This window comes from Mastomys coucha, unplaced genomic scaffold, assembly GCF_008632895.1.
Source record: "Mastomys coucha isolate ucsf_1 unplaced genomic scaffold, UCSF_Mcou_1 pScaffold20, whole genome shotgun sequence".
Lineage (NCBI taxonomy): Eukaryota > Metazoa > Chordata > Mammalia > Rodentia > Muridae > Mastomys > Mastomys coucha.
In genome coordinates this window covers 65489375-65516031 of record NW_022196903.1, presented here as the reverse complement: position 1 = coordinate 65516031, position 26657 = coordinate 65489375, and the positions used below count along the sequence as shown (strand labels likewise).

At 40.5% G+C, this 26657-nt stretch overlaps 1 protein-coding gene across 17 annotated transcripts in view; it reads right to left on the bottom strand.

The window, feature by feature from the left end:
* The window catches only part of Immt (inner membrane mitochondrial protein), a 42756-nt gene extending 16576 nt beyond the window's left edge, over positions 1–26180 (bottom strand). For 2 of the 17 annotated variants that reach the window (XM_031382146.1, XM_031382154.1), the window contains exons 1-6: positions 25965–26175; positions 16110–16183; positions 14395–14584; positions 7386–7494; positions 6426–6563; positions 2948–3084 (exon numbers count right to left, since the gene is read on the bottom strand). In XM_031382146.1, coding sequence (XP_031238006.1) covers positions 2948–3084; positions 6426–6563; positions 7386–7494; positions 14395–14584; positions 16110–16183; positions 25965–26009 — 693 coding nt within the window. In that variant the 5' untranslated portion in view covers positions 26010–26175. Of the gene's footprint in view, positions 1–2947; positions 3085–6044; positions 6141–6425; positions 6564–7385; positions 7495–14394; positions 14585–16109; positions 16184–20256; positions 20276–25964 lie in introns of those variants that run through there. The other 15 variants (XM_031382142.1, XM_031382141.1, XM_031382144.1 and 12 more) reach the window with 15 other exon arrangements.
* Between the last annotated feature and the right edge of the window lie 477 nt (positions 26181–26657).

The following is a 26657-nucleotide window of genomic DNA, read 5'->3' as shown; positions in this document are numbered from 1 at the left end:
CATGGACACACCCATACTCATACACACCTACCATACATGCACACAATAACAAAAGAATGTTATATAGTATAGATCACAACTTTACTAAAGCAATCAGAAGTTGGAATGCATTCTCAACATTTATAAAGATACGCCAGGCATGGTGGCACACATCTGATCTGAATACTTTGGAACCTAAGGCACGAGGATCACAAGTTTGTCTGGTGTACATAGTGAGCTCTGGGCAAGATAGCCACACATAGTGAGATACTATCCCCTCAAAACAAGCAAAAGGAAAAAAAAGAAAAAATCAAACCCAAACTAACAAACAAACAAACAAACAAACCTATAAAAATGGACCATAGGAGGGCACAGTGGTATGTTGACACAGGAAGATTATAAGTTTAAACCTGGTGGGGGCTACACAGTAAGACTGTCTCAGAACAAATAAAATAACATTTTAAAATGTGGTTAGGGATATTGTTTTTTTTTTTACCTTTTTGTTTCTTAAGATTTATTTATTGTTATACATAAGTACACTGTAGCTGTCTTCAGCCACACCAGAAGAGGGCATCAGATCTCATTATGGGTTATAAGCCACCATGTGGTTGCTGGGATTTGAACTCAGAACCTTCGGAAGAGCAGTCAGTGCTCTTACCCACTGAGCCATCTCACCAGCCCCTAGGGATATTGTTTAATTGGTAGAGTGCTTGCTAGCATACACAAAGCCTAGGGTTCCATCCCCAGCAGCACATAAAAACAGACACAGTAGCACAGGCCTGCAAATCCAACATTCAAGATGTAGAGACAGGAGAATCAGAAGTAAAGGCCAGCCTCAGTTACATAATAAGTTCGAGGGCATCCTTTGATTCAGGACACCTTATCTCAAACAAAAAAGTAAACTTAGCCAGGTGGTGGTGGCGCATGCATTTAATCTCAGCACTTGGGAGGCAGAGGCAGGTGGATTTCTGAGTTCAAGGCCAGCCTGGTCTACAGAGTGAGTTCCAGGACAGCCAAGGCTACACAGAGAAACCCTGTCTCAAAACAAACAAACAAACAAACAAAAAAGTAAACTTAAAACAGGTTTGTTCAATGAAATCTCTTTTTAAAAAGTAGTGTTTAAAACAGTTGAAAACTATGTGTACCGATTTTTGTATTAACAGGCCTAACGCCTCCTTTTCATTAGCTGCTCTACAAAGGCTCTTCAGTAGCTGTGCAACTTTCTTAGAGGGCAATACTCTTCCGGGTTGCTCTACTCAAAAGCCACTGACTGCTGTCCCTCTGAACTCCATTCATGCAGTGCACTTCTGACACACAGGACATTCCAGTCTTCCCACATCCAGGCAATAAGCGTGACCAACATCCGACTGCTTTCCGATTTTGCTGACTACACTATGATAGCTACACTTTTCCCCCGGTGAACTTCAAACTTTTAAATTTTTTCATTTATTTATTTTGTTTTTTATCGAGATGGTTTCTATGTATAACAGCCCTGGCTGATGTGGAAATCACTTTGTAGACCAGGTTGGCCTCAAATTCAGTGATTTAGCCTGCCTCTGCCTGGGATTAAAGGCACCATGACCAGCCACGTTTTAAGCATTCCAGTATTTATTTATATTTATTTTTAGCATATTTATGTATTTGAGTATTGTATTTGCATGTATACCTGCATGTCAGAAGAAGGCATCAGATCCTATTATAGATGGTTATACCTACCTACCTACCTACCTACCTATATTTGCTAGGAATTGAACTCAAGACCTCTAGAAGAGAAAACAAGTACTCTTAAAATATCTGACTCTCTGGTAGATTAACGACACATACTGCATCATGCATGATCCTGGAACACAGTAACAGCTGGAACTCACCTGAGCTTCAGCCTTAATGCTATGTATGGTTCACATTCTTACTCTACTCTAGTCTAAATAATTTGGTACTGATATATGTTTTCACATGAAACTCAAAGGTAATTGTAAAGGAAATATGCCGAGTCCCAGTAATAATTCAGAAATCAAAATTATTTTTAAGTGTTTAACAGAAGTTACTAACATAAACATTAAAATATGTTGTGTCTGTGCTATATAAGGAGTTTTATTACGATTTCTTAAATTTTCACATCATTCTAAAATATCTGAAATTTAAACTTTATTTAAAGAAATGTTTGGCCAGGCAGTGGTGGCACACACCTTTAATCCTAGCACTTGGGAGGCAGAGGCAGGCAGATTTCTGAGTTCAAGGCCAGCCTGGTCTACAGAGTGAGTTCCAGGACAGCCAGGACTACACAAAGAAACCCTGTCTTGAAAAACCAACAACCAAAAGAAAAATCCACTTTAAAATTTGAAAATTACAGGGGCTAGAGAGATGGCTTACGGTTAAGAGCACTGACTGCTCTTTCAGAGGTCCTCAGTTCAACTCTCACCAACCACATGGTGGCTCACAACCATCTGTAATGTGATCCCATGCCCTCTTTTGGTGTGTCTGAAGACAGCTACAGTGTATTTATATGTACAAAATAAGTAAATGTGGCCCATTCTTTAAAAATTAAAAAATTACATTTATACATTTTACTGATGACATTACTAACAAGTCTTATATATCAGCTACATAGTAAATTTAGTATCAGCCTGAATTACATGACACCCTGTCTCAAAGAACAAACCCCTGAAATTCTCACACTTTTAACAGTGCTGTGGTTCATTTATAGCATATCTGAAGGTTTTTCTCAGCTAGCACACACCTGTGATATCCCTACTTAGGAGGCTTATGCAAGAAGATCATTGCAAGTCACTGCCAGTCTGGCCTCCTTAATGCAGGCTAGTCTGAAATACACAGTGAGAAGACTCTGACTTAAAGATATAGAAGAAAAAAGGAAGGAAAATCAACATAAGACTATCTTTACTCTGTGAAAAAGTCCATATCACACAGAAGTAACCAGTCTACTTCAGAGGTCACTCATTCCTTGGCGCACCTCAGAATTGTCCATAGCTGTTTTCAATATGTTGGAGTGTGCCTTGACAGCCTGAACTGCAGCATTCTGGGATGTAATAGTCTGTAGAGTGACAGACTCAGTCCGGTTCAGAGCATCTTCTAAACTCTTGGCTAGAGCTGAAAAAATAAAGAACAGTTAAAAACAAATCATCCTTCCAAAAGACTTTAAACGTCTATTCTTCTGCTAGAAGTATTCCAGTATAATTAATTCTCAAAAAACACCAAACTAAATAAACTATACACAGGACTCACTTTTAGGAAAGCATAATTCTCTTAAAATACGAGAGTAGAGGTATGGATGGGAACTTAATTACAGAAATGGCTCAGAGCACTTGCTGCTCTGTAGAGGACAAGGGTTTTGGTTCCTAGCACTCACATGGCAGCTCAGAACTTCATCTAACTCTACGTCCAGTTTAACGTCCTCTTCTCCTCCACAGACATCAGGCACAACACATACATGCATGCAGGCAAGCACTCACACAGATTAAAAAAACAATCAATTCATCTTTAAGAAGATAAGTACAAATGGTGGATCTGTCAGAGTTTACTGTATTATTTTCACTTTTATAAATGTCTGAATTTTCCAAATTAAAGGTTGTTTAAGGGAAAAAAAAAATCTAAGAAAGGCTAACAAATCAGAGAAAGGTTTAGAACGTTCTGAAGGGTATATATGTAGCATAATCATTAGCTTTTTCATTTTATAAAAATCACAGACTCACCAGGAAAAAAAGTGCCAATTTTCACCATCTCAGCCAGAGGAAAACCCATGACAAGTCATATGTCCAAGATAAAAGGAAATAACACATCAACGAGAAAGAAAACATGCCAACAGAAAAGCTGTGTGTGGTAGTGCTTATTTGTAACCCTAGCACTCAAGAACAGCGGCAGGAGGATAGCCACACATTATACAGCAAGTCCTTGGTATCCTTGGCCTGACACATACAAATACATGTGCAATAAATAAATAAATGCAATTTTTAAAAAGACTCTATCCAAAACAAAGAAGCAAAATCAAATAACAATAACAACAACAACAAAAAAAACCCAAAAGGAGGCTTAAAATGAACAGTTTCTCCACAAAAGTACACAAGAAATAAACAACAAATGTTAAAGGCTGTCCTCCCCACTTTTTTTAAACATGAAGGGTAGGCATGTGCATACAAATAAGTAAAGAAAGCCAATAATGAAAAAAATACCAAGAAAGTGAGATCAAACTGCAGCTTAATCTAAAAAGCAAGGTGTCAAGAAACCCAGAAAAAGGAGGAAAAATGTAGTGCTTTGCTCTTAGGCCAGGCTTTTCATAGTGTACATCTAAGACCAGATAGCAGTGGACCATACAGAAACGAGACTGTCACCTGCAATGTTACACTCTTTAGACATCTATTGACTATACTCTAATCCTTGATTTAAAAAAAAAAGTACACGTGCATACATAGTTCTAAGGTTTAAAGAAAAATTAAGAGGCAAAAGCCAAGATGCTAATTTAGACCAACCCTAAAGAGACCAGCTAAAGCAGCAGACTCTGCATCTCCAATTTATAACTTAAATCAAGGCACTCATATGACAGAAAAATGAAAAGTAAGTAGAGAACATAAATCCACAAGTAATCTTATACCTGAGAAGACTAAGCCAGAAGGATTATGAGGTCAAGGCCATCCTGAGCTACAGTGCTCTACAGTACGGTCAAAGACAGCCTGAGCTACACATGGCAAAACGTATTAGAGACAGATGGAGTGATGGAGAGAGGGAGGAAAGGAAGGAGAAAGAATATTAACATTACTGACAAATGAGAACGTGCAAAAACATTTCTCTGAGAATTTTTTACTTATTTAACATTTTCAACCATACATAACAAGGCCAAGAATGAAAGACAATACACACAATTAAAACAACTCAAGTCCAGTAAGGCTTCCACTAATGCCCTAGACCTAAGGCTCCTTCCTCATCCTTTCCCCGCCCCTCTCATAACAGCAGCTCCTTAGCATAGGGTAGAGCCAATAAAGTGCCAAGGAAACAGCCAGATGCAGCAACAGTAAAAACAAGTGATGTGGTCAGAGAAAAAATTTCACAATAGCTGCTAGAGAATTTGAAAGTAACTTCCTGTTTAGCAAAAAGCTCTTTACACCCCATTATTTCCAAAGTCACTAATACACAGCACACAGTGCAATAAATGACAGGCTGCATCTCCTGTAAAAGAGGAGTATTTATGTAATAGCAGGCTGAGGAAATGGCTCATGAGCAAAATGCTGCTCAAGCATAGGGACCTGAGTTCAGATCCCCACCATTTACGTAAAAGTTGGGCACTGCAGCAAGTACAGAGAGTCAGGCAGATCCCAGGGGACCCACTGGCTTGTCAGTCTAGCCCAGTAGTTCTCAACTTTCCTAATGCTGCAGCCCCTTAATACAGTTCTCCATGTGGTAATAACCCCCAACCATAACTGTAGTTATGAATCAGATATATATGGATACATTATGAATCAGAATGTAAATATATGATATGCAGATGATCTATGGCAATGCCCAAAGGGGTCATGACCCACAGGTCTTGAGAACTTCTAGTCTAGCAGAAACAGTAAGCTTAAGGTTCAATGAGCAATCTTGTCTCAAAAAAATTAGGTAAATAGCAATACAAGAAAATATCTAAAGTCAATTTCTGAGTTCTAAACACTCACAGGTGAGTGAACCTAAACACACACACACACACACACACACACACACACGAGTATTGAAACTTAAGAGGAAATACATTTGTTTTGCTGAAGACTAGCAACAGCAGAATACCCTCTTTCCTATACATACGTATATAAGCATTAAAGGTTGAAATTATCCATTTCTGTTTCCTGGAGTAATAAGATAGCTTCATCTAGAAATAAAATGGATTTGGAATGTTCACCAACACACTGTCAGAAGAGCTTGTTACCTGGGTAAGAGCAGTTTAGGTGGAAAGAGCACAGATGGTGAAATGATGGTGGGAACTAAGCAGTGACATACGGAAATCAAAGAAACCCTAACAGCTACTGGACCACAAGTTGGACTAATGGATGAAGAGAACACTGAGGATGACTTGATTTACATACACTCCATCTCAACTTGTTCTTGCTTTTCCTGCTGCGCTAGGCGAGCTGCAACTTCTTCAGGTGGTCGCTCCCTTACAGAAGATGAGGATGCTTCCTCTTGCAGCAAAAGTGAGTAAGAGGAAAGCAAATTTCAACAGATTTTTAACAGCTAACAGGGATACAAAGAAAGCAGTGACATCAACAAAAAGTGGTGAGGACTCTAAACTCATGGATTCCGAAAAAAATAAGGGATTCACTCTTAACATGTGAAGGTCTTCCCTGGGCAAGTTTGAAGGCTGGAAACTAGTCTAGGTATACATTTCAGGGTTATCTATGGGCTGCCTAGGCAATACAGTTCTGGTGAGCAAAACATCGATAGCACAATATAAATAATTAAACTACCTGTGGTTTCAGATGTAGATTTTCCTTCATTAGTGTTGGGACATTCGGTTTTTATAGTGTCCTCATGCTGAACCGCAGGGGCCGGGACCGAAAGTGTATCACCTGCTGCAGAAATAATTTGAGCTGCCTCTGTAGATGCTATAAATACATGTTATGCATGATACTCAAACTGCTGTTGCCTGTACGAAGGAAACTACTGCAGAGCACTTCACACTGTACTACTTAAACTGCCCTGTATCTGAGTAATAAACAGAAACAGAAAATTGACGAAGGTTGACACAAAGTCTTCTCAGTACCTACAGACACTTTAATTCCTTTTCCCTCAAGAAAGGCTTCTAGTACCAGTGCTAACTCTAAGTACAGAGAAATGAACATATCAAAAAGAATAGTGGAATAAAAAGGAGTCTGTGTCAAAGGAAGAGAGACAAGAAAGCGATCTGGCAGAGAGTCTCTGAACCATTATGAAGAGAAGTAGAGATGAAGGAAGACATGAAAGATGTGGAAAAAGATGGCAGTTCCAGACACAGAGAAGAGTATGTTCACAGTGAAAATAGTATGTGAAGAAAAGAATACATTTAAAAAGAAAATCACTTGAGAAATGACAATTTTAAGAAAGATTAATTTATAAACAAAAATAATGATGGAAGAGGAAAAATAATTTTACAGATGAAATGGGTAGGAAAAGAGGAAAATGAAACAAATTTTGTTTTAAGAACTAAAGTTCTCATTCAAAAGATATCTCTTAACATATATACAGAATAAAAGGCTGGGTATCAGGTAAAGGAAAAAAAGATAAGTTAACTGCTAATCAAAGTGCAATACTATGTCCACTCAACCACTGAAACCCACAAGGGGAAAACAGATGACTTCCCAGTGAAAGAAAGGCGTTCCTCTAACTTTACACAGACACTAAGACAATTCCTCCCATTATTCCTCCCACAGAGAGGATCTAACAAGTACCTGCTGAAGCTGGAGTGTCTTCCTTCTTTTTCTGGATCTGTGCCACAGGCAGTTTGGAGTCTTTCATCACCTCTGATACACTGGAGATTTTTAGTGGACCAGACTGAATCTTGGAAGTGGAAATGTTTAAAATTTAGGATATAATGTTATCTTTATTTTTTTAATTAATTAATTTACTTATTTATTTTGGTTTTTAGAGACAGGGTTTCTCTGTGTAGACCTGGCTGTCCTGGAACTCACTCTGTAGACCAGGCTGGCCTTGAACTCAGAAATCTGCCTGTCTCTGCCTCCCAAGTGCTGGGATTACAGGCGTGTACCACCACTGCCTGGCTTGTAATATTCTTTTTAAAAGGTCAGGTTATCATCATTTTGCAATATACTCACAGAAAAAAACTGTCAGTACTATAAAAAACATTCTGAAAACTTAATTTCAATGGACTAGGCCATGTTTTAGCATTACCAAAGGCTTCTAAAGGATAGATAATAAGCATGTGATACATTACCATCCCTTTCAGTGTCATTCCTCTTACATAACGAAAATTGAGAAGGCTATTTCCACCTAGAGCCATTTCTTTTTTAAAATACAATTATAGTTTTCTGTGTGCACTCAGGTAAGAACAAATGAATGATGACAGGCCTGGAGTAATAAAACTGAACATTTGTTCTTTTATTGCCAGGATGCACTTACACATGAAGAAACATGACATGTTTGTAAGCAGTAATTGCTTTCCTTTCACAGTTAAGTCCAGACTAACTTAAGGTACAACTGTTTATTAATGAGACTGTGAGATTTGCTGGGGAAAATGGAGAAATAATGAAAACTGTTGTTCCCTACTCTTTTTGTTTTGTTTTGCTTTTTGTTTCTTTTGTTTTTGTTTTTCGAGACAGGGTTTCTCTGTGTAGCCCTGGCTGTCCTGGAACTCACTCTGAAGACCAGGCTGGCCTTGAACTCAGAAATCCACCTGCCTCTGCTTCCCAAGTGCTGGGATTAAAGGCGTGCGCCACCATGGCCTGGCTGTTCCTCACTCATGTTGTCCCCCTTTTTATTAATGGCCAGAGCAGGCAGTAGGTCACACAGTCCTAGATGATTACTTAAACAGAAATGGTTTAAAACTTTGTCACAGAAACTAGAAAAATACCATTTTCTTTGAATTAGGCTGCTTTCTTAAAAAACTGAGTATTATTATCTTTGGGTATTGTGCCTACATGTATGTCTATATATCACATGTGTACTTGGTACCCAGGGAAGCCGGAAGAGGGCATTAGATCCCCTGAAACAGATGGTTATAAGCCACCCCATGAGTGCTGGGAATCAAACCCTAGTGTCTGTCCTCTGGAAGAGCCTCCAGGGCTCTTTATCACTGAACCATCTCTCCAGCCCTGGCCTGTTTTAAATTTTTGAAAACAGGGTCTAACTCTGTAACTCAGGCAGGTCTTAAACTCCAATGCTTCTACAGTAGCATTCTACATGTTGGGACTGTAGATATGATCCACCACACTGTTACTTCTGATTTTATGAAACACATGTTCACTGTTTAACAAGCACATATGGAGATTATCAGTGATTGCAATGGCCCCTTTACTAGCCCTTTCTCTTCCAGCTTGCAGGCCATCATTGGGAAAACTCTAAAAATCTATCCTTCCACCAGGCAGTGATGACGCACACCTTTAATCCCAGCACTTGGGAGGCAGAGGCAGGCAGATTTCTGAGTTCGAGGCCAGCCTGGTCTACAGAGTAAGTTCCAGGAGAGCCAGGGCTATACAGAGAAACCCTGTCTCAAAAAAAAAAAAAAAAAAAAAAAAAAAAATCTATCCTTCCAACCCAGCATAAGCTGAGGAAGAGACACAATTTCCCACTTATTTAAAATACAAATTAACATGCAACCTGTTACATGTACAAATTAACATGTAACATGTTAGTTTGGTTTTCCCTTTTCTTGTCAGGAATTAAACCCAGAGCCTCATGCATACTAGGGCAAGCTCCATCTCCAGGTCAGAGAAAGAGAGGGGGGGGGGAGGGAGAGAGAGAGACAGAGAAAGATTGACATTAGCATATCATTTTCACATAGGTTCCACACTCTCATAGCAAGCAGGTTTATGATGAATTTCCAAATTCAGATGCTCAATTTCTCCAAGTTCTATTCCTATGTCAAATCTTTTTTACAATCACTGTACTGGAATAAAACCAGTATCTGGAAAAATCAAGTGCCCTCTCACCTCTACCATAACACTTCTCTGAAATGTTCTTGGCTAATCTTCTACTTGGTTTAAAAAAAATCTTTAACAAACGTTATAAAGCTACAGATTTACATAAAATATCTGGTCATAAGCTGGGAGAAGCAAGTGAGAGTCAGACTGTTTAGAGTAGTAAATATCAAACCAGCCACTGGTAAAGTCCACACACCACAGCAAGAAAGGAACCAGTGCCAGCCATTGTGGTGCTCACCTTTAATCCCAGCACCTGGGAGGCAGAGGCAGGTGGAACTGGATCTCTGAGTTTGAAACCAGCCTGATCTACAAAGTGAATATCAGGACAGCCTGGGCTACACAAAGAAATCTTGTTCCCCGGCCCTCCCTGTATCTATGGAAAATAACAACTCTAAGAATGACTATGATAAATGCCTACGCCTTAAGCTAGGGCTTGTTCCCCGACTAGCTCATAACTTAACTAACCCGTTTATTCTGCTTATGAGTGCCGCATGGCTGGTTACCACTCGTCAGTTTCATGTGTGTCTCCTCAGAAGAAATACAGGGATAATCTCTTCTCGTTTCTGAATCTATCCCAAAGTTGTTCTCTCCTTACAGGAACACTTGTCTCCTATTTCCTGCCTTAGTTAATAATAGGCCACTAGCTTTTTATTGACAAGGATGCTTCTATACACAAGAGATTCTCTCTACACCATTCCCACCCCTCAAAAAAAAAGAAGGAAAGAAAAGAAGGAACCAATGACCAGCTTCTAAACTGACATTTAACCTTTCCATATTCAATCAGTATTCTTTATTTTCAACATTTATTTATGGGAGGGAGAAGCACACACCATGGCACTCATGTAAGATAACTTGTAAGAGTCAGCTCTCTTTCCAACACATGATCATCAGTCTTGATGGCAAGACTTTACCTACTGGATCATCTTGCCAGTCTACCCGACAATCCTTACAGTCTCATTTTTCTTTTCTTTTCTTTTTTGGTTTCTCAAGAGAGTTTCTCTGTGTAGCCCTGGCTGTCCTGGAACTCAATCTGTAGACCAGACAGGCCTCAAATTCAGAGATAGACCTGTTTCTGCTTACCAAGTGCTGGGATTAAAGACATGTGCCACCATCTCATTTTACATTTGGTTGTTAAGAAATAAAAAATGGGCCGGGCGATGGTGGCGCATGCCTTTAATCCCAGCACTTGGGAGGTAGAGGCAGGTGGGTTTCTGAGTTCGAGGCCAGCCTGGTCTACAGAGTGAGTACCAGGACAGCCAGGGCTACGCAGAAAAACCCTGTCTTGAAAAACCAAAAAAATAAAAAAAAAAAAGAAATAAAAAATGTGGGGCTAGATGAAGACACAGCAGTTAAGATCACTGGCTGCTCTTCCCGAGAATCCGGGTTCAATTTCTAGCACACACAAAGCAATTCACAACTGCCTATAACTCCAGTTCCAGGTGATATGACACCTTCACAAACACACACACAGAGGCAAAACACCAATGCATATGAATTAAAAATAAATAAATCATTAAAACTTTTTTTAAAAAATTAAAAATGTTTAAAAGTTCCTGGCAAACAGTGCCATGAAAGCACAGCAATGCTTTACTCAATTTATTTTAGAAGACTCTACATTAACCTGAAGATAGTCTCTCCTCTTACAGGAGAAATCAGGGGGTGAAAACTGAAGGCGGGAAAGGTCAGGGGCATGGGACAAACAATGGCTTTAATTCAGAAGACAACTGGTATACGAAATGATAAAGGCCAAGACAGAGTAAGCAAAACAGAGAACTAACAAATAAAAGCAATAATGAAGAATCTAGCAATTCTAACCCGGCAACCTGGTAGCCATTACTATCGGGGGCTGAGGGCTCAGTGTCAGGGCCCTAATCTCTAGCACCAGTGGAGGTGGGAAGGGAAGCAAATCACAAACCATGTAGGTCTTGAGATAGTTCAGTATAGGTACACTATGCTATTCTAGTGGAAACAGTCAGCAAAGCAACTGAGGTGTAGTGAGTACAAACAAAAGCCAGTTAGCGATAAAAAACTCATTCACAAAAATTGACACTTGTGACTGTGACTGGTCGAACAAGAAATGAACACTACTCTCAGATTCTCAGCCAGGAACCCTGCTCCTAGAGGTGCTTGAGCTACCTCCCCCAGATTGTATGGCTTGAAACTGACCAAGGATTTTAGGTGAAGCCACATGATTCTGTGAGTATTACAGCTGTGTAACTGTCTCCTTTAGCCAAAGCAGACCTTTTAAAGGTCTAAGAAATAATGAAATGGAAGGCCAGCCAGGAACAGTTGGTTATAATGAAAAAAACAGCTAATACTTTCAATTTTGTTGTTGTTGTTGTTTTGTTTTTCGACACAGGGTTTCTCTGTATAGCACTGGCTGTCCTGGAACTCATTCTGTAGATCAGGTTGGCCTCAAACTCAGAAATCTGCCTGCCTCTGCCTCCCAAGTGCTGGGATTAAAGGCATGTGCCACTACTGCTTAGCAACACTTTCAATTTTAAACCAATAGAATTGATAGAATTGGACTCTGCCATGCTAGATTCTGGACATCAGATACCCACAGCGTATGAGAAGGAACTAGTTGATCAGGAACATCCAGCCTCAAAGCATAAAGAAATATCTAGAGCAAAAGCCCCCAAAGCCATGTTCTTTTGTATGTCTCGTGTCTATATCTGTGTGCAAACAAATTGCTGTGTGTGTTTGAATTAAGAAATATTTATTAATATTTGGGGATAAAGAGATGGCTTAGCAGCTAGGAACCCTGGTTGTTGTTCTAGCGGACCAGGGTTTGAATCCCAGCACTCACATGGTGGCTTACAACTGTTTTTAACTCCAGTTCCTGGGAATCTGATACTCCTTTGCTGGTCTCCACAGGCACGCGCACATATGCAGTATACAAACAAACATACATACAGGCCAAAACACCAATATACATAAAATATTTTTAAAAGGGGGCTGGAGAGATGGCTCAGTGATTCAGAGCTCTAGAGGCTTTTCCAGAGGATCTGAGTTCAATTCCCAGTACATGGTGACTCATAACCACCTGTAATTCTTTTTTTTTTTTAAGATTTATTTATTTTATTTATATGAGTACACTGTAGCTGTCTTCAAACACACCAGAAGAGGGCATCAGATCCCATTACAAATGGTTGTGAGCCACCAAGTGGTTGTTGGGAACTGAACTCAGGACCTCTGGAAGAAGTCAGTACTCTTAACCACTGAGCCATCTCTCCAGCCCATCCCCCTATAATTCTAATTCCAGTAGATGCAATGTCTTTCTTTTAAAGATGAGCTTAAAAGTTTTAAGCTAAGGCTGCCAAGTGGTGAAAAGCACTTGTTGTATAAGCCTGCAACCTGAGCTTGATCTCTGGATCCAATAGCAGAACAACAACACACTCTGGAAAATTTACACTCACCTCCACACTGATGTCTGACACACTAACACACACACACACACACACACAGTAATAATACATAAATTTTAAACTAATAAATTATTTGTTAAAAGTTTAACCTAAGCCAGGCAGTGGTGCCTGGCTTTAATCCCAGCACTTGGGAGGCAAAGGCAGGCGGATTTCTGTGATGGAGGCCAGCCTGGTCTACAGAGTGAGTTCCAGGATAGCCAGCGCTATACAGAGAAACCCTGTCTCAAAAAAACAAAACAAAACAAAGTTTAGGGCTGGAGAGATGGCTCAGTGGTTAAGAGCGCCGACTGCTCTTCCGAAGGTCCTGAGTTCAAGTCCCAGCAACCACATGATGGCTCACAACCATCCGTAATGAGATCTGATGCCCTCTTCTGGTGTGTCTGAAGACAGCTACAGTGTACTTACATATAATTAAAAAAAAAAAACAACAAAGTTTAACCTAGTGTATGAAGTGATGAAGAATATGCACAATGCTCCAGGAATACTGGTGGACATTTATATCAGCCAAACAGCAGATAGCTAAAGTTCCATGACTTTGTTTTCTTGTCTAAGGGAGCTATAACTAGCTACAACAATAAGTTCCATCCTGACCATTCTACATTATATTCTTAGTTCACTAAGTCAGAGATAAACCAACTCTGTGCCTCAGGCCACAGGCCGACCAGTCACCTCCATCCAACATACCTCTTTTATTTACCCTGCTACAGTATGGTTGTTTTTTTATGTGGTAATTAAGAGTATTTATGGAATTCCCATAGGTTAAAATTCTACTTAAAAAGATTACTGGATTGGGCTGGAGAGATGGTTAAGAACATTGACTGCTCATCTGAAGGTCCTAAGTTCAAATCCCAGCAACCATATGGTAGCTCACAACTATCCATAATGAGATCTGACGCCCTCTTCTGGTGTGTCTGAAGATAGCTACAGTGTACTTATTTATAATAATAAACAAATCCTTGGGCTGGAGTGGGGTGACCGGAGCGAGTGGGGTTGACTCAAGCAAGCCAAGGTCCTAAATTCAATTCCCAGCAACCACATGATGGCTCACAACCATCTATACAGCTACAGTGTACCCATATACATAAATAAATAAACCTTAAAAAAATAAAAAGATTACTGTTAGTTCAAGTTGAAGAGAACTAACAAACATACATGTGGCAAGTTGCAGTGAGTTATACACAAATAGTACTATCCAGATGAAGTATTTCATACTCAGGTATAATGGTACATTCCTGTAATCCCCAAACGTAGGAGGTGAAGCCAGAGAATCAGGAGTTCAAGCCCAGTCTGGGCTACATAAAACTCCCTCAAAAATAAATAGTTGAGTAAAAGCATTCTATAACATAAACTGAAATACTGTTTAAAATTCTTACCGGTTTCTTTGGCAATGGAACAGTATAAGGCGCAGAGCCAAGAACCATCCCAAAGAGTTTGTCTGAGTAAGGTATGGTTTTCTCTACACTTTCTCGGAAGTGGGAATCAAATTTGGCATACAGGATAGTGCCACCAATCCCTCCACCAACGAACAAAAGGCCAGCTCCAGCAATTTTGCCAGCAGTCAACCTAGAAGAAGGAAATAGGAAAAACATCATACTTTCTTGTGCTCCCCTTTCTGCTTTCCTACTGAGTCTTATACATCTTCCCACTTCCATTTCTCTACCATGGACTCAGACCACAGCAGCCAAGAGTAACACCACAGCTGCAAACCACTCTTTCTTAATCATTTTTAATGTGTCTGTAAAATGAAATAACAATATTTACATACAGATAACAAAATTTTAAAAGATAGTAACTACAACAGAAAGAATGAAGCAGTCTCTCATTTGACCCTTAAAACTTGATATTTGCAATTTTGAGATTTCCTCAGAAATCCCACAAATCACTGACTTTCAAAGCTCCTCTACAAGCTTTTCTTAAGAAAAATAAAGTAAATTCTTTACAAAAAAGAAAGCTAATTCTAACATTCTAAAGCCTGAGGCAGGAAAACTGCTCTGAGACTAAAGCCAGCATGAGCTACGAAGCAAGACTTCACATTCAATTAAATTTAAATTTGAAAATTACTGAGCTAGAGACATAGCTCAGGGCCTGTTCAGCATGTCCCAATTGGAAGAAGAAGACAGTAAAGCATCAATAGAAGTAACAAGCACTTTTTAAACTTACAACATTATAGGAGGGACCTAAATGAACTTCCATAAAACAGAAACAAGCACTTGCAGAGAGGACTCTGCTCTGTGCCACCCAGTTACCAAAGAACCAAAAGGAGCGTCATTATTAGAGCTTCACCCAAAATGATGTAGCAGAAGGGACTCCTCAGATCTCAGAGCAAAGCTTCTGTATACACAGGAGTTCCCTCTTACTTCAAGTGGGGAGGATTTGTTCCAAAAACCCCAGAAGCAAATGCTGTATTTTTCTTTATACTTATATATCTATGATAAAGATTGAATTCATAAACTAAACACAGTAAGAGAGCAATAATAATAATGAAATAGAACAATTTTAACACTATTTTACACTAAAGGTTATGTGAATGTGGTTTTGCTCAAAAATATATTATTGATGATGCCCAGCACTCAGGAGGTAGAGGTAGGCAGATCTCTTGTGAGTTTGAGGCCAGATTGATCTACACGTTGAGCTCCAGGACAGCTGGGGCTATATCAAGAGACCCTCTCTCAAAAACAAAAACTAAGACATAAATGAAAAATCATACTGTACTACAGTCAGCCTTCCTCTGATGACTGAATACTGTTTTTTTTCTAAAGATTTATTTATTTAATGCATATGAGTGTACCACCATTGCTCTCTTCAGACACACCAGAAGAGGACATCTGATCCCATTACAGATGGTTGTGAGCCACCATGTGGTTGCTGGGAATTGAGCTCAGGACCTCTGGAAGAGCAGTCAGCGCTCTTAACTGCTGAGCCATCTCTCCAGCCCAAATACTGTTTTCTTAATAAAAGTTAGTTTATGCAACTATGTCCATATTCAAAGTAAACACACACACACACACACACACACACACGCACGCACGCACACCTCTATTATTAGTGCACAGTAAAGAGCTTTGATGCAAGGAGACAAGCCACATACCCAGAACTGCTTGAAGTGGAGTATCTACGGCATGGTCGTAGTGGACGGAGGATGAACTTCCCACACAGACAGCTCTAAAGGAGAAGACATCAATACATTAAAGGAATTTGGAAGTAAGATGGCTCATACCTGTAACCCCTGCACACTGCAGGCTAGGAAAGATCACAAACTACAGGCCAATTCATGATACAAAGCCAGACCACCTCAAAATGCAAAACATTTAAATAAATCTCAGAAGTTTTTGAACTGATGATACAGATAAAAATACTTTTATTAAAGGTGTATTCAAACAAAAATTAGTTTACTTTCAGAAATCAATCTACCACAAAACACTTTTCTGAATGTTTAAAAACAGTTTTGCACCAGCACTTAGAAGGCTGAAGAAGGATGGCCACAAGTTCCAGGTCAGCCTGGGACCTGCAGTAAGACCTTGTCTCAAAAAAGCAAAGACAAAACAAACCCCAAAACTTCAAAAACAGTAATGAAGAAAATTTTTCTTAAGTATTTTTGTGCTGTTGAATTTTTTAAATTTTCATGTTTAAATTACATTTATTTATTGTCTATATATACACACACTCAGATATGCATGTATGTATTTGAGAACACACACATCCACACACACTCCACTCTGTATGTAGAGGTCAGAGGACAACTTATGTGAGCCATTTCTCTTACTTATACTATGTGAGACCTGAGGATCAAAGCTCAGGCTTGCACCACAAGCATCTTGTCCAGGACTATCTGGCTGGCCCGAGGTAATTTTGTTGCCATCGTTTTGTGAGTCAGGGTCTCACATAGCCCAGATTAGCATTGAACCCTTGATCTTTCTGCCTCCAACTCCCACATGCTAGAATCATATACAAGCAATTTTTAACTTGAAAAGAGGATGAGAATGACTCATTGGCAATTTTAAATTCATATATGTTACTTACTTTTTGAATGGCACTGGGATTTTCCATAAGCTTTCTTTTTAAATATTTTTTATATATGTGAGTACACTGTCACTCCCTAAAGACACACCAGAAGAGGGCATCGGATCCCATGACAGATGGTTATGAGCCACCACGTGGTTGCTGGGAATCAAACTCGGGACCTCTGGAAGAGCATCCTGTGTTCTTAACCTTTGAGCCATCTCTCCAGCCCCTTCCATAAGCTTTCTTAACTGGAGGAAATAGGTCACTGGGAGCATGACCCTGGGCTGTCTTATCTGCTTCTAGTGCACCATGAGGTAAGAACCTCCTAGCAAATGTTTGTCCCCATTCCTAAGATGGTCCATTTCACCATGGACCACAGGCTATGTATGGACTGAGCTCTCTGAAACAGTAAACCAAATAAATCTTTCCTCCCTTAAGTTGTTTTCCTTGATATCTGGTCACAGCAACACAAACACCTAACCACCAATACAAGACTAAAAAAAAAAAAAAAAAAAAAAAAAAAAAAAACCAACCTAGACTGAATTTAAAACATCAAAAGAAAGAAAATATGAAAAAGGTGCTGATGCTCCAAGAGAAAAGGAGCCACCCATAACTAGGACTTAGGTGCAAACAGTCTACATTTTCTAGAGAAACAACAGAAGATATTAAAACAAAAATCCAAAGAGGAGAACAGAAACTCCCAAGCAGCAGGAATGAACTATAGTCAAGGAATCAGCCATCATATCCAGCTAGATTCTGCATCTATTCTGAAACTGACTGTGACTGCTGTGCTCCTCTAGCTGTCTGCTTTTTTGAAAGAAACTATCCACAGAAATTGTCCAGTGCCTGTCACCCCAGTAGATGCTGATATAGAATGGGAAGCAGATAGATAACTTTAGTTCTCTGGTTTCCAAAACCAAACTGGAGGAGGTTAAGAACTTTAAGGCTATATCAAAGATATCTTATCCATTTTAAGATCTAGTTAAAATGATAAGATCCTGGTCCTATAGGAATAAAATTGTTGTTGTATCTTAGAGAGGGCTGCAATGGGAAGGGAGTATCAGTTGCTCTAGCCCCCACCCCCACAAAAAAATAGGGCTGAGTGCATTACACAATATTGACTGTATATGTGTGTATGGGGGGGGGGGAATCAGTTGTTCTAGACTGTCACCAAAAAAAAAAAATTTTTTTTCTTGAAAAAAAAATAGGGCTGAGTGCATTTTGCAATACCGACTATAACAATGCAGACATGCCAAGTGCTCTTTTAGAAATATACTGCTACCTATCAAACATGAATTGTGTGTCCTTCCCTGATATTATATGATTTCCTTTATGGGGATTATTCAGAATAGACAAATTCATCGAAATAGTAAATAGTGGCTGCCAGGGTTTAGGGATGAGGGGTAGGGTGGGGGAAGGTACAAGGGCAGGCTTGGTTAATAATTCACTGACAGAGGGCAGTGAAAACGATGCTCTGTGCCTTCTCAAACTATAGCATAAATGGACTTGGCTTTGGCCTGACTCTGTTCTCAGAACCTGCTGCTAAGCTGTGAGGAATTCCCAAAACATAGAGATACCAAAAGCAGGAGTTCTAAGGCAGCAGTCACTGCTGAGTCAGCATCAGCAGCCAAGCAGGAGAGTAAGTGGGAACTGACTAGTCCTAGGCACTGTCTTAAGGGTCAATACACAACAATTGCCCAGATGATCCCAGGAAAGACCTAGAACAGAAGCAATGAACAATCCTGCTTTTTCCCAGATGCAGAAGGACTTGTTACATAGCTGTAGTTAAGCAGAACTGTATTTTTAAAAAATGTTTTTCAATTTTTAAAATTTTGTTAGAATTTATTCAATTTGTTTTATATGTATTTTTATCAGCATGTATGTATGTATGCATGCCAGCCATGTGCATGCTTAGTGCCCATACAGAGCAGAAGGCAACATCAGATCCCTTAGAGCTGGAGTTATGGATAGTTGTGAGCCACCTTATGGGTGCTGGGAATTGAGCCCAAGTCCTCGAAAGAGCAACCACTGAGCCATCTCTCCAGCCTAACCAAAATACATTTTCATTACACTTATTTATTTGTATGTATATACATGTGCACAAGCCACAACAGATGGAGTTCAGAGAACAACTAAGTAGAGTCGTTTCTCTCCTCCCATGTGGTTCACTTGGACTGAACTTTGACCATCAAGCTTAGCAGCAGGTGCTTTTACCTGCTCCAAAACAGTATTGTTTGAAATTCAAGGAACTAAGCAAATTTGATAGATTTAAACTAGTTACAATTGCCTCGTTTAAAAAAAAAAACAAAAAAACAAAAAAAAAACCCTCATACTGTCCTGTCCTTGACTCCCTAAGTTTGAAGTGTTTGTCTAACTTTGCCTCTCTAACCATCTGCAAATACCCACTAGGTTTTATTTCTGTGTCTGGTAAAGTTCACTAAGTATTCATCATTTGAACCACTTAATTGTATACAGTCTATTAACAAGGCTCAATAATGACCAACACCACCACCAAGTTCTAGAAATCACAGCAAGTTTTCACCAATCCAAAAGAAAACCTAGACTCTATTAAGCGTCACACATCCCTCCTGCCACTTTTCCCTCTTTTCTAACACCTGGCAGCCTTTTGTTTCATGAATGTCTATTCGGGATAATTCCTAGAAAGGAAATCATACAATATACTGACTGCCTTCTGTTCCAGGATTTCCAAATTGTTTTCCAAAGGAGCTGCACATTTATACTTCCACGCAATTTATTTTCTTTCCAGTCAATTTATGTTCCCACCAACATTTTATTATTATACTCAAAAATCTCAAGAGCTGGTGAGTGAGTACCTCATTTAGCTTTGACTTGAAACTCCTGGGATCAATGATGCTGAGAAATTTTCCATGTGTTTCATATACTGGCTTTGCATAAATTGCTACTCAAGTCCTATACAGTTTTTGTTTTCCAAGACAGAGTTTTTCTGTGTAGCCCCGGATGTTCTGAAACTCACTCTGTAGACTAGACCTCCAACTCAGAGATCTGTCTGCAGTGCCACCAGAGTGCTGGGATTAAAGGTGTGTGCCACCATCACAAGGCTCCTACAAAGTTTTTGAGTTATCTTCTTGTTTATTATAAGAGTTCTTTGCATTTTCTGCATACCAGAATCTTATAAAGTTAAAATAGTCCCTCGTATTTTCCTTCTTGAGTAACCTTTTATCTTTTATGTTTCTATTGCTATAATGACATACCATGACATTACAGTTTCAGAGGGTGCATCCATGACCTTCATCACAGAGAGCATGGCAGCGTGCAGGAAGGCATCATGTAATAGTTGAGATCTTCTATCCTGGTCAACAAGCACTAGGCAGAGAAGGCTAACTGAACAGATTGAGCTTTTGAAACCTCAAAGCCTACTCCTAGTGACACACCTCCTCCAAGGTGTCCTTCTGTCCTACTTACGGCAGGGTGAGCCAAGATTTCTCATTTAATGCACATAGTATAACCAAAACCAAAATCTGATCCTTTTTAAGTTCTCCCTTCACACATGTGGGATACCTTTTACATCTTTTCACTCAGGTGCACTACATTACATAAGTGTGTTTATAAAAGTCACCTGGAAGTCCCTGGCCTCAACATCCTTGAATTTTTTACATGTATCTTTTTTAAAAACTTTTTTTTTCTTTTTTAGTAATGTGTTTTAGGTCTCTTGATCTCTCCCAAGTGTTTTTCTTTACCAGTTCTCTATTCTTTTTGTCCTTATACTGGATGACCAGGCCCAACATTTTAGAGGTGATCTTTAGGTAAGGAGATAGGAAAAGGAAGAATAATAAACAGGATGGAGTACGAGCAGAAGCAAAAAGTGGGCTACACAGACCTACGGAACTACTTTGCAGCATGTGTAGTTAACAATCTACTTCATTGGGCTGGAGAGATGGCTCAGAGGTTGAGAGCACTGGTTGCTCTTCCAGAGGTTCCGAGTTCAATTCCCAGCAATCACATGGTGGCTCATAACCATCTGTAATGGAATCTGATGCCCTCTTCTGGCCTGTAGACAGACATGCAGGCAAAATGCTGTATACATAATAAACACACCAATTAAAAAAAAAAAACCAACAATCTACTTCATTAACAGATAAACTCAGTCTTGGTCTTAAACATGCTGGCTTGGTTCACTATCAAGAATAGTAGTAGTCTGTCTGTCTTCTTTCCCTTAAAGACTTATTTTTATTTTATGTGTATGGAGTTTTGCCTACATGTATATCTGTGCACCATGAACAAGCATTGCTCTCAGAAATCAAAACCCATGCACAGTACTGCTAAAGTGGCCAAGAACCTGAGATAGGTCATGGCCCTACTATTATTCAGTTAAACAAACATAGAAAATGACTCCCAATGACCCATAAACCAGAGCATCACTCAACCCTTATCAGAGAAGATTCTTCTTGCCATAAACAGTAATTAACAAAGAGATCCACAACTGGACAATGTGCATTAAGTGAGAGATCTTGGATCCCTCTGCCCTAACCAGGACATCTGTATCAAACCCCTCCCCTCAAGTCTTAAGAGGTCTTTGCAGAAGCAGCAGAAAGATCCTAAAAGCCAGAAGTAGTGGATAACTCCAAGGAGACAGCCTCTTCAAGACACAAGATTGATTGATGTTTGGTTGGTTGCTATGTATTGCAGTGCTAAACTCTGTATTCCAAGGTCTAATTGCAACAAGACTAGTGAATTCTCAGTAGACACCATTTTGAGAGCATGGGCATGAAGGCCAGCCAGGTGGAGTATGAGTGGCCCAGGTGGAATATGGAAGTTATAACTTGGGGTTACTGAAAAGGAAACAGACAAAATGGCACAGATATCTGCCCAGCTCTAGTGCTTTTCAGGCTTATTATAAAGGTTTTGTGTCTTTTATCTGGGAACTAAATGAGCTAAGTAAGCTAGGATAGAAAACCCCCCAAATAGTATTTACTGCAACGTAAAATTTATGAACACACAGAGACTGTGACAACACCCACAGGACCTGCACAGGTTTAAAGTAGACCAAATCTCAGCATTGAGAAGAAGATATGGGCTGGAGAGATGGCTCAACAGGTAAGAGCACTGACTGCTCTTTTTTTTTTTTTTTAAAAAAGATTTTTATTTTTACTTATTTTATGTGTATGAGTACACTGTAGCTGGACAGATGGCTGTGAGCTATCATGTGTGTGGCTACTGTTGATCTCAGGACCTCTGCCGGCCCCGCTCGCTCCTGCATAATTTACTGCAGCTGTCTTCAGACGCACCAGAAGAGGGCGTCTAATCTCATTATGGGTGGTTGTGAGTCACCATGTGGTTGCTGGGATCTGAACTCAGGACCTTCGGAAGAGCAATCAGTGGTCTTACCCGCTGAGCCATCTCGCCAGCCCGACTGCTCTTTTGAAGGTCCTGATTTCGGATCATAGCAACCACATGGTGGCTCACAACCACCTGTAATGAGATCTGACGCCCTCTTCTGGTATGTCTGAAGACAGCAACAGTGTACTTATTTATAATAAATTTTTGGGCAGGAGAGAGCAGGGACTGAGCCAGCGGGGTCTACCAGAGCAAGCAAAGGTCCTAACATCAATTCCCAACAACCAGAGGAAGGCTCACAACTATCTGTACAGCTACAGTGTGTACTCATATACACAAAATAAATAAATCTTTAAAAAAAAAAAAAGGGGAGCCACAAAGTCCCATCCCTAACCAAGAAGCTATTTGTAAGTGATACTTCCTGGGAAAGGAAAATTTTGTTTTCTCCAATTTGATATATCAACTACACTCCAGGACAGCCCCATGCCCAGGAGAATTAGCCAACACAAAATGGATTCCATGTTTGTAGGAGGGTAGGGGGCTTTTTTTTGTTATTTGTGACTTCATTCCTTTTTTTGTTTTGTTTTGTTGTTTTTTTTTAAATTTATTTATTATTATTATAAATGAGTACACTGTAGCTGTCTTCAGATACACCAGAAGAGGGCATCAGATTTCATTATGAGTGGTTGTGAGCCACCATGTGGTTGCTGGGATTTGAACTCACGATCTTCAGAAGAGCAGTCGGCGCTCTTACCCGCTGAGCCATCTCACCAGCCCTGTTTTGTTGTTTTTAAAGTTCTTTTTTTGTTGTTGTTTTCCTGGCTTTTTGTTTTGTTGAGAGAGAGAGAACATGAAGTTGGTTGGAGAAGTGCTGAGGGAAAAGAAAATACGATCAAAATAGACTGCAAGAAAAACATTTTAAAGCTGGAGAGATGGCTCAGCAGTTAAGAGCACTGACTACTCTTCTGGAGGTCTTGAGTTCAAATCCCAGCAACCACATGGTGGCTCACAACCATCTGTAATGAGATCGGATGCCCTCTTCTGGTGTCTGAAGACAGCTACACTGTACTTACATATAATAAATAAAAAAAGAAAAAGAAAAACATTTTAAATAAATTTCTTTACAGTAACTGAAGAAAACACTGTTGAAATATTATATTTACAAACAGAATTAGGACATTTTAATTTTTTGTTTTTATGTGTGTGGGTGTTTTGCCAATGTGTCTTCTGTGCATCGTGTACATGCAGTATATGGAGGCCTCGAGGGTCAGAAGAGGGAATCAGATTGTTAGGAACTGGAGTTATAGTTGTCTGCCACATGATTGCTGGGAACAGAACCCATGTTCTCTGGGGAAAAAAGCAGCCAATACTCTAAATCATAGTATCTCTGCAGCTCCTTCCCCTCTGCTTTTAAGGAAGCAAAGAAAGCTTATAAGACCAATTCTCAATATTTTGGCTTCAATCAAATGAGTATGATATGTGCAAATAACTACTTGCAAGTATTATATAGGGGAGATGTAGTTGAGAATGTGGCATGTAGTTAAGATTAACATTAAAATGGTGAACTTTTTAAGTAGATTGCCTTCTGTAACATGAGTGAGCTCCAGATAAATAGCTGAAGGCCTGACTAGAATAAAAAGGACTTCTCTAGCATAGTGCCTATAGATTGGAACTATGTCAGCTGCTCTCCTATGTCTCTATATTGCTGGCTTGCAGACTGCTACTACACTTGGCTTCCTCAGTGTCTGGTCTGCCAACATGCACGCACGCAGGCACGTAAACAATTAGTTTTGTTTCTCTAGAGAACCCTAGCCTATGGAGTGGGTTTAAAAGAAAGTCAGGGTACTTGTTGAGAGTAAGAGAAAAAAAATCATAGATCACTCAAGCATGTCACACTTACTGAGCATCTATTAGGAGCCAGGAACTGTCACTACTGGAAATATAGCAGCAAACAACACAGGCACAGGCTAGTTGTGAAGTTTAAGGATTTTGTGGGATAGAAGAATCCCCTGGCTGACCCAAAGTGTAACTGTAATGCCTTTGATCCCAGCACTTGGGAGGCAGAGGCAGGTGGATTTCTGAGTTCGAGGCCGGCCTGGTCTACAGAGTAAGTTCCACGACAGCCAGGGCTACACAGAGAAACCCTGTCTCGGAAAAAAAAAAAAAAATGTTGGTTGAGAGCTAGAATACCATTCATGTTCTAGTCTCTAACTGAGCTACCCAAAGAGAAATCTGAATTAGGGAAGTTACTCAGGTAGGGCTAGTCTAGTAATAAATTAATAAGAGAAGAGATGTTGAAGGCAAAGACAGAAGCACAAGCTAATACCAAATATGTTGATGTTTGGTGTTATGAATGACCTTTAAGTGCCTTGTGGCAAGAAATTGTTAGCAGGTTCTAAAAGCTGAGAGCAGCCACCTGCAAGACACAGGAGAGAACAAAGAATTTAGCACAACACCTGAAGGGGCTGAATTTAGCTAATTATGATTTTGGAGGAAGTAAAAAGTACTATCTACAAATGAGACTCAAGATACGGCTAATATTTCTCAACAAAGGACTCTAGGCTGAGACTCCACAACACTAATGCACAGACTACTACAAACACCGGAAGATAATCAACGAGACTGTTGTTACAGGGTGCTTAATATGTGCTGTTGGATAAATACCAATATAAAACTAATATAGGGCTCACTTCCCTGTGCAAGAGGCTGAAGGACAAGAAGTAAAGCAAAAATAAAGAACAAAACTGCTTAACTTCAACCATCTCAGGACGACCCTGTCTAGGGATTTTATCCAATTACTGCTCAAGTTGCAGTGTGTTTTCATAACCTTTCATCACAGCATTAATTTTCTAAAAACTCTGAGTAATGGAAATGGGGTTTTTATTTTCAACTGTAGAAAGTTATACTGACAGTTATGAAAAATTAAACAGAGGCAAAATCAGAGGCCTACGATACCTGAATGTCAGACATGGCTCCAGTGCTTAGAGACACTGATCCCCAAACTAATCTTAGAAATGAGCACAAGGTCATGACTTCTGTCCTTCCTCAGCCCCAGAAGTTTAAGCTCGAGAAATGAAAAGTCTTTCACCTTTTACTGTAGAGTAAGAATAGCTCAAAGGTGCTATCGATACGAAAACAAAGGGAGCCCATCCCCAGATTAACTACAATTTTGACCCCTAGTCTCTCCACCAGCCCAGGAACCTGCTTATTAAAGATGCAACAAGCCCTGGGAAGCAATCCCTGCTGGGAATTGTAGTTCTCCCGCCCCGACCTTCACGATTGGAAACCTATCACGTGCCCAACTGGCGGCCCAGACGCCGGCAGCCAGGATTGGTCCGAGAGGGGAGTAAAGAGGTACTGATTGGATACCAGGTCCCTGAAGCCACGCCTCAGCCGCACACCCGCCTCCCCGCGCTCCACACCCCAGCCCGCTTCTTCAGCAATAACCCTCTAGTCATTCCAGTTTAGCGACAGCCCAAGAGGGTTTGCCTCAGTTTCCCGCTCTAGGACTTTAGGGGCGCCTCTGCCTGGGGAGTGCGCATCATGGGTGCCTCTCTCACGTTGTCCGTTGGCAGTCCGCAGAAAGCGTGACCACGCGCCCCCCTCGGAGAAACCCCACGCTCACCTGGGCCGCGACGGTCACGCCAGATAACTGACAGGCCCGCAGCATCTCTGCCGAAGTGACAGCGCTGCTGATGTACGCGGGAACAACCGCGGCCGCACGAGAGGAGGGTGTGCGTGCTCGTGTGCGTGCCCGCGTCTGTACAGCCTGTCGGCGTCCGGCGTACCGGAAGGGCCGCCGGGACCACTGCGCACGCGCCGCCTCCTCCCCCCGGTCCAACCGAGGCCGCTCCCCAAGAGTGGGACTCACCCCGGCTGTGATAAGGGGAGTGAGCGGTGATTGGCCACTAGGAGGCGGAAGGGCAGGTTCTCCTTCCGGGTCGCGCTCGTGGTCTGCTAATGACTGGGGTCACTAGGTGAGCTGGCAGAGAGCGGTGTGTAAAGTTCGACTGTGACTCTTAGAATTAAAGCGTTGGCGAATTAAGTCAGAATTAGACTCTTAGAATTAAAGGGCTGGGGAAGTGGCTCCGGTAAGGACGCCTTCTCCCAGTCCTAACGACCTGAGTTCGAAATTTGCGACTTCTGTGGCGGCAATAGAATCGATTCCCATTAGTTGTCCACTTATGGAGCTGAGGCACCCGTATGCCCACGGGATATTTTGCAAAGGTTTGCTGGAGAATAAGTGAATAAGTACTAGAGGCATCCTGGGGCAGAGTGTGTTTCCGGTGTCTTTAAATAGTAAGAGGACGGATAGGAA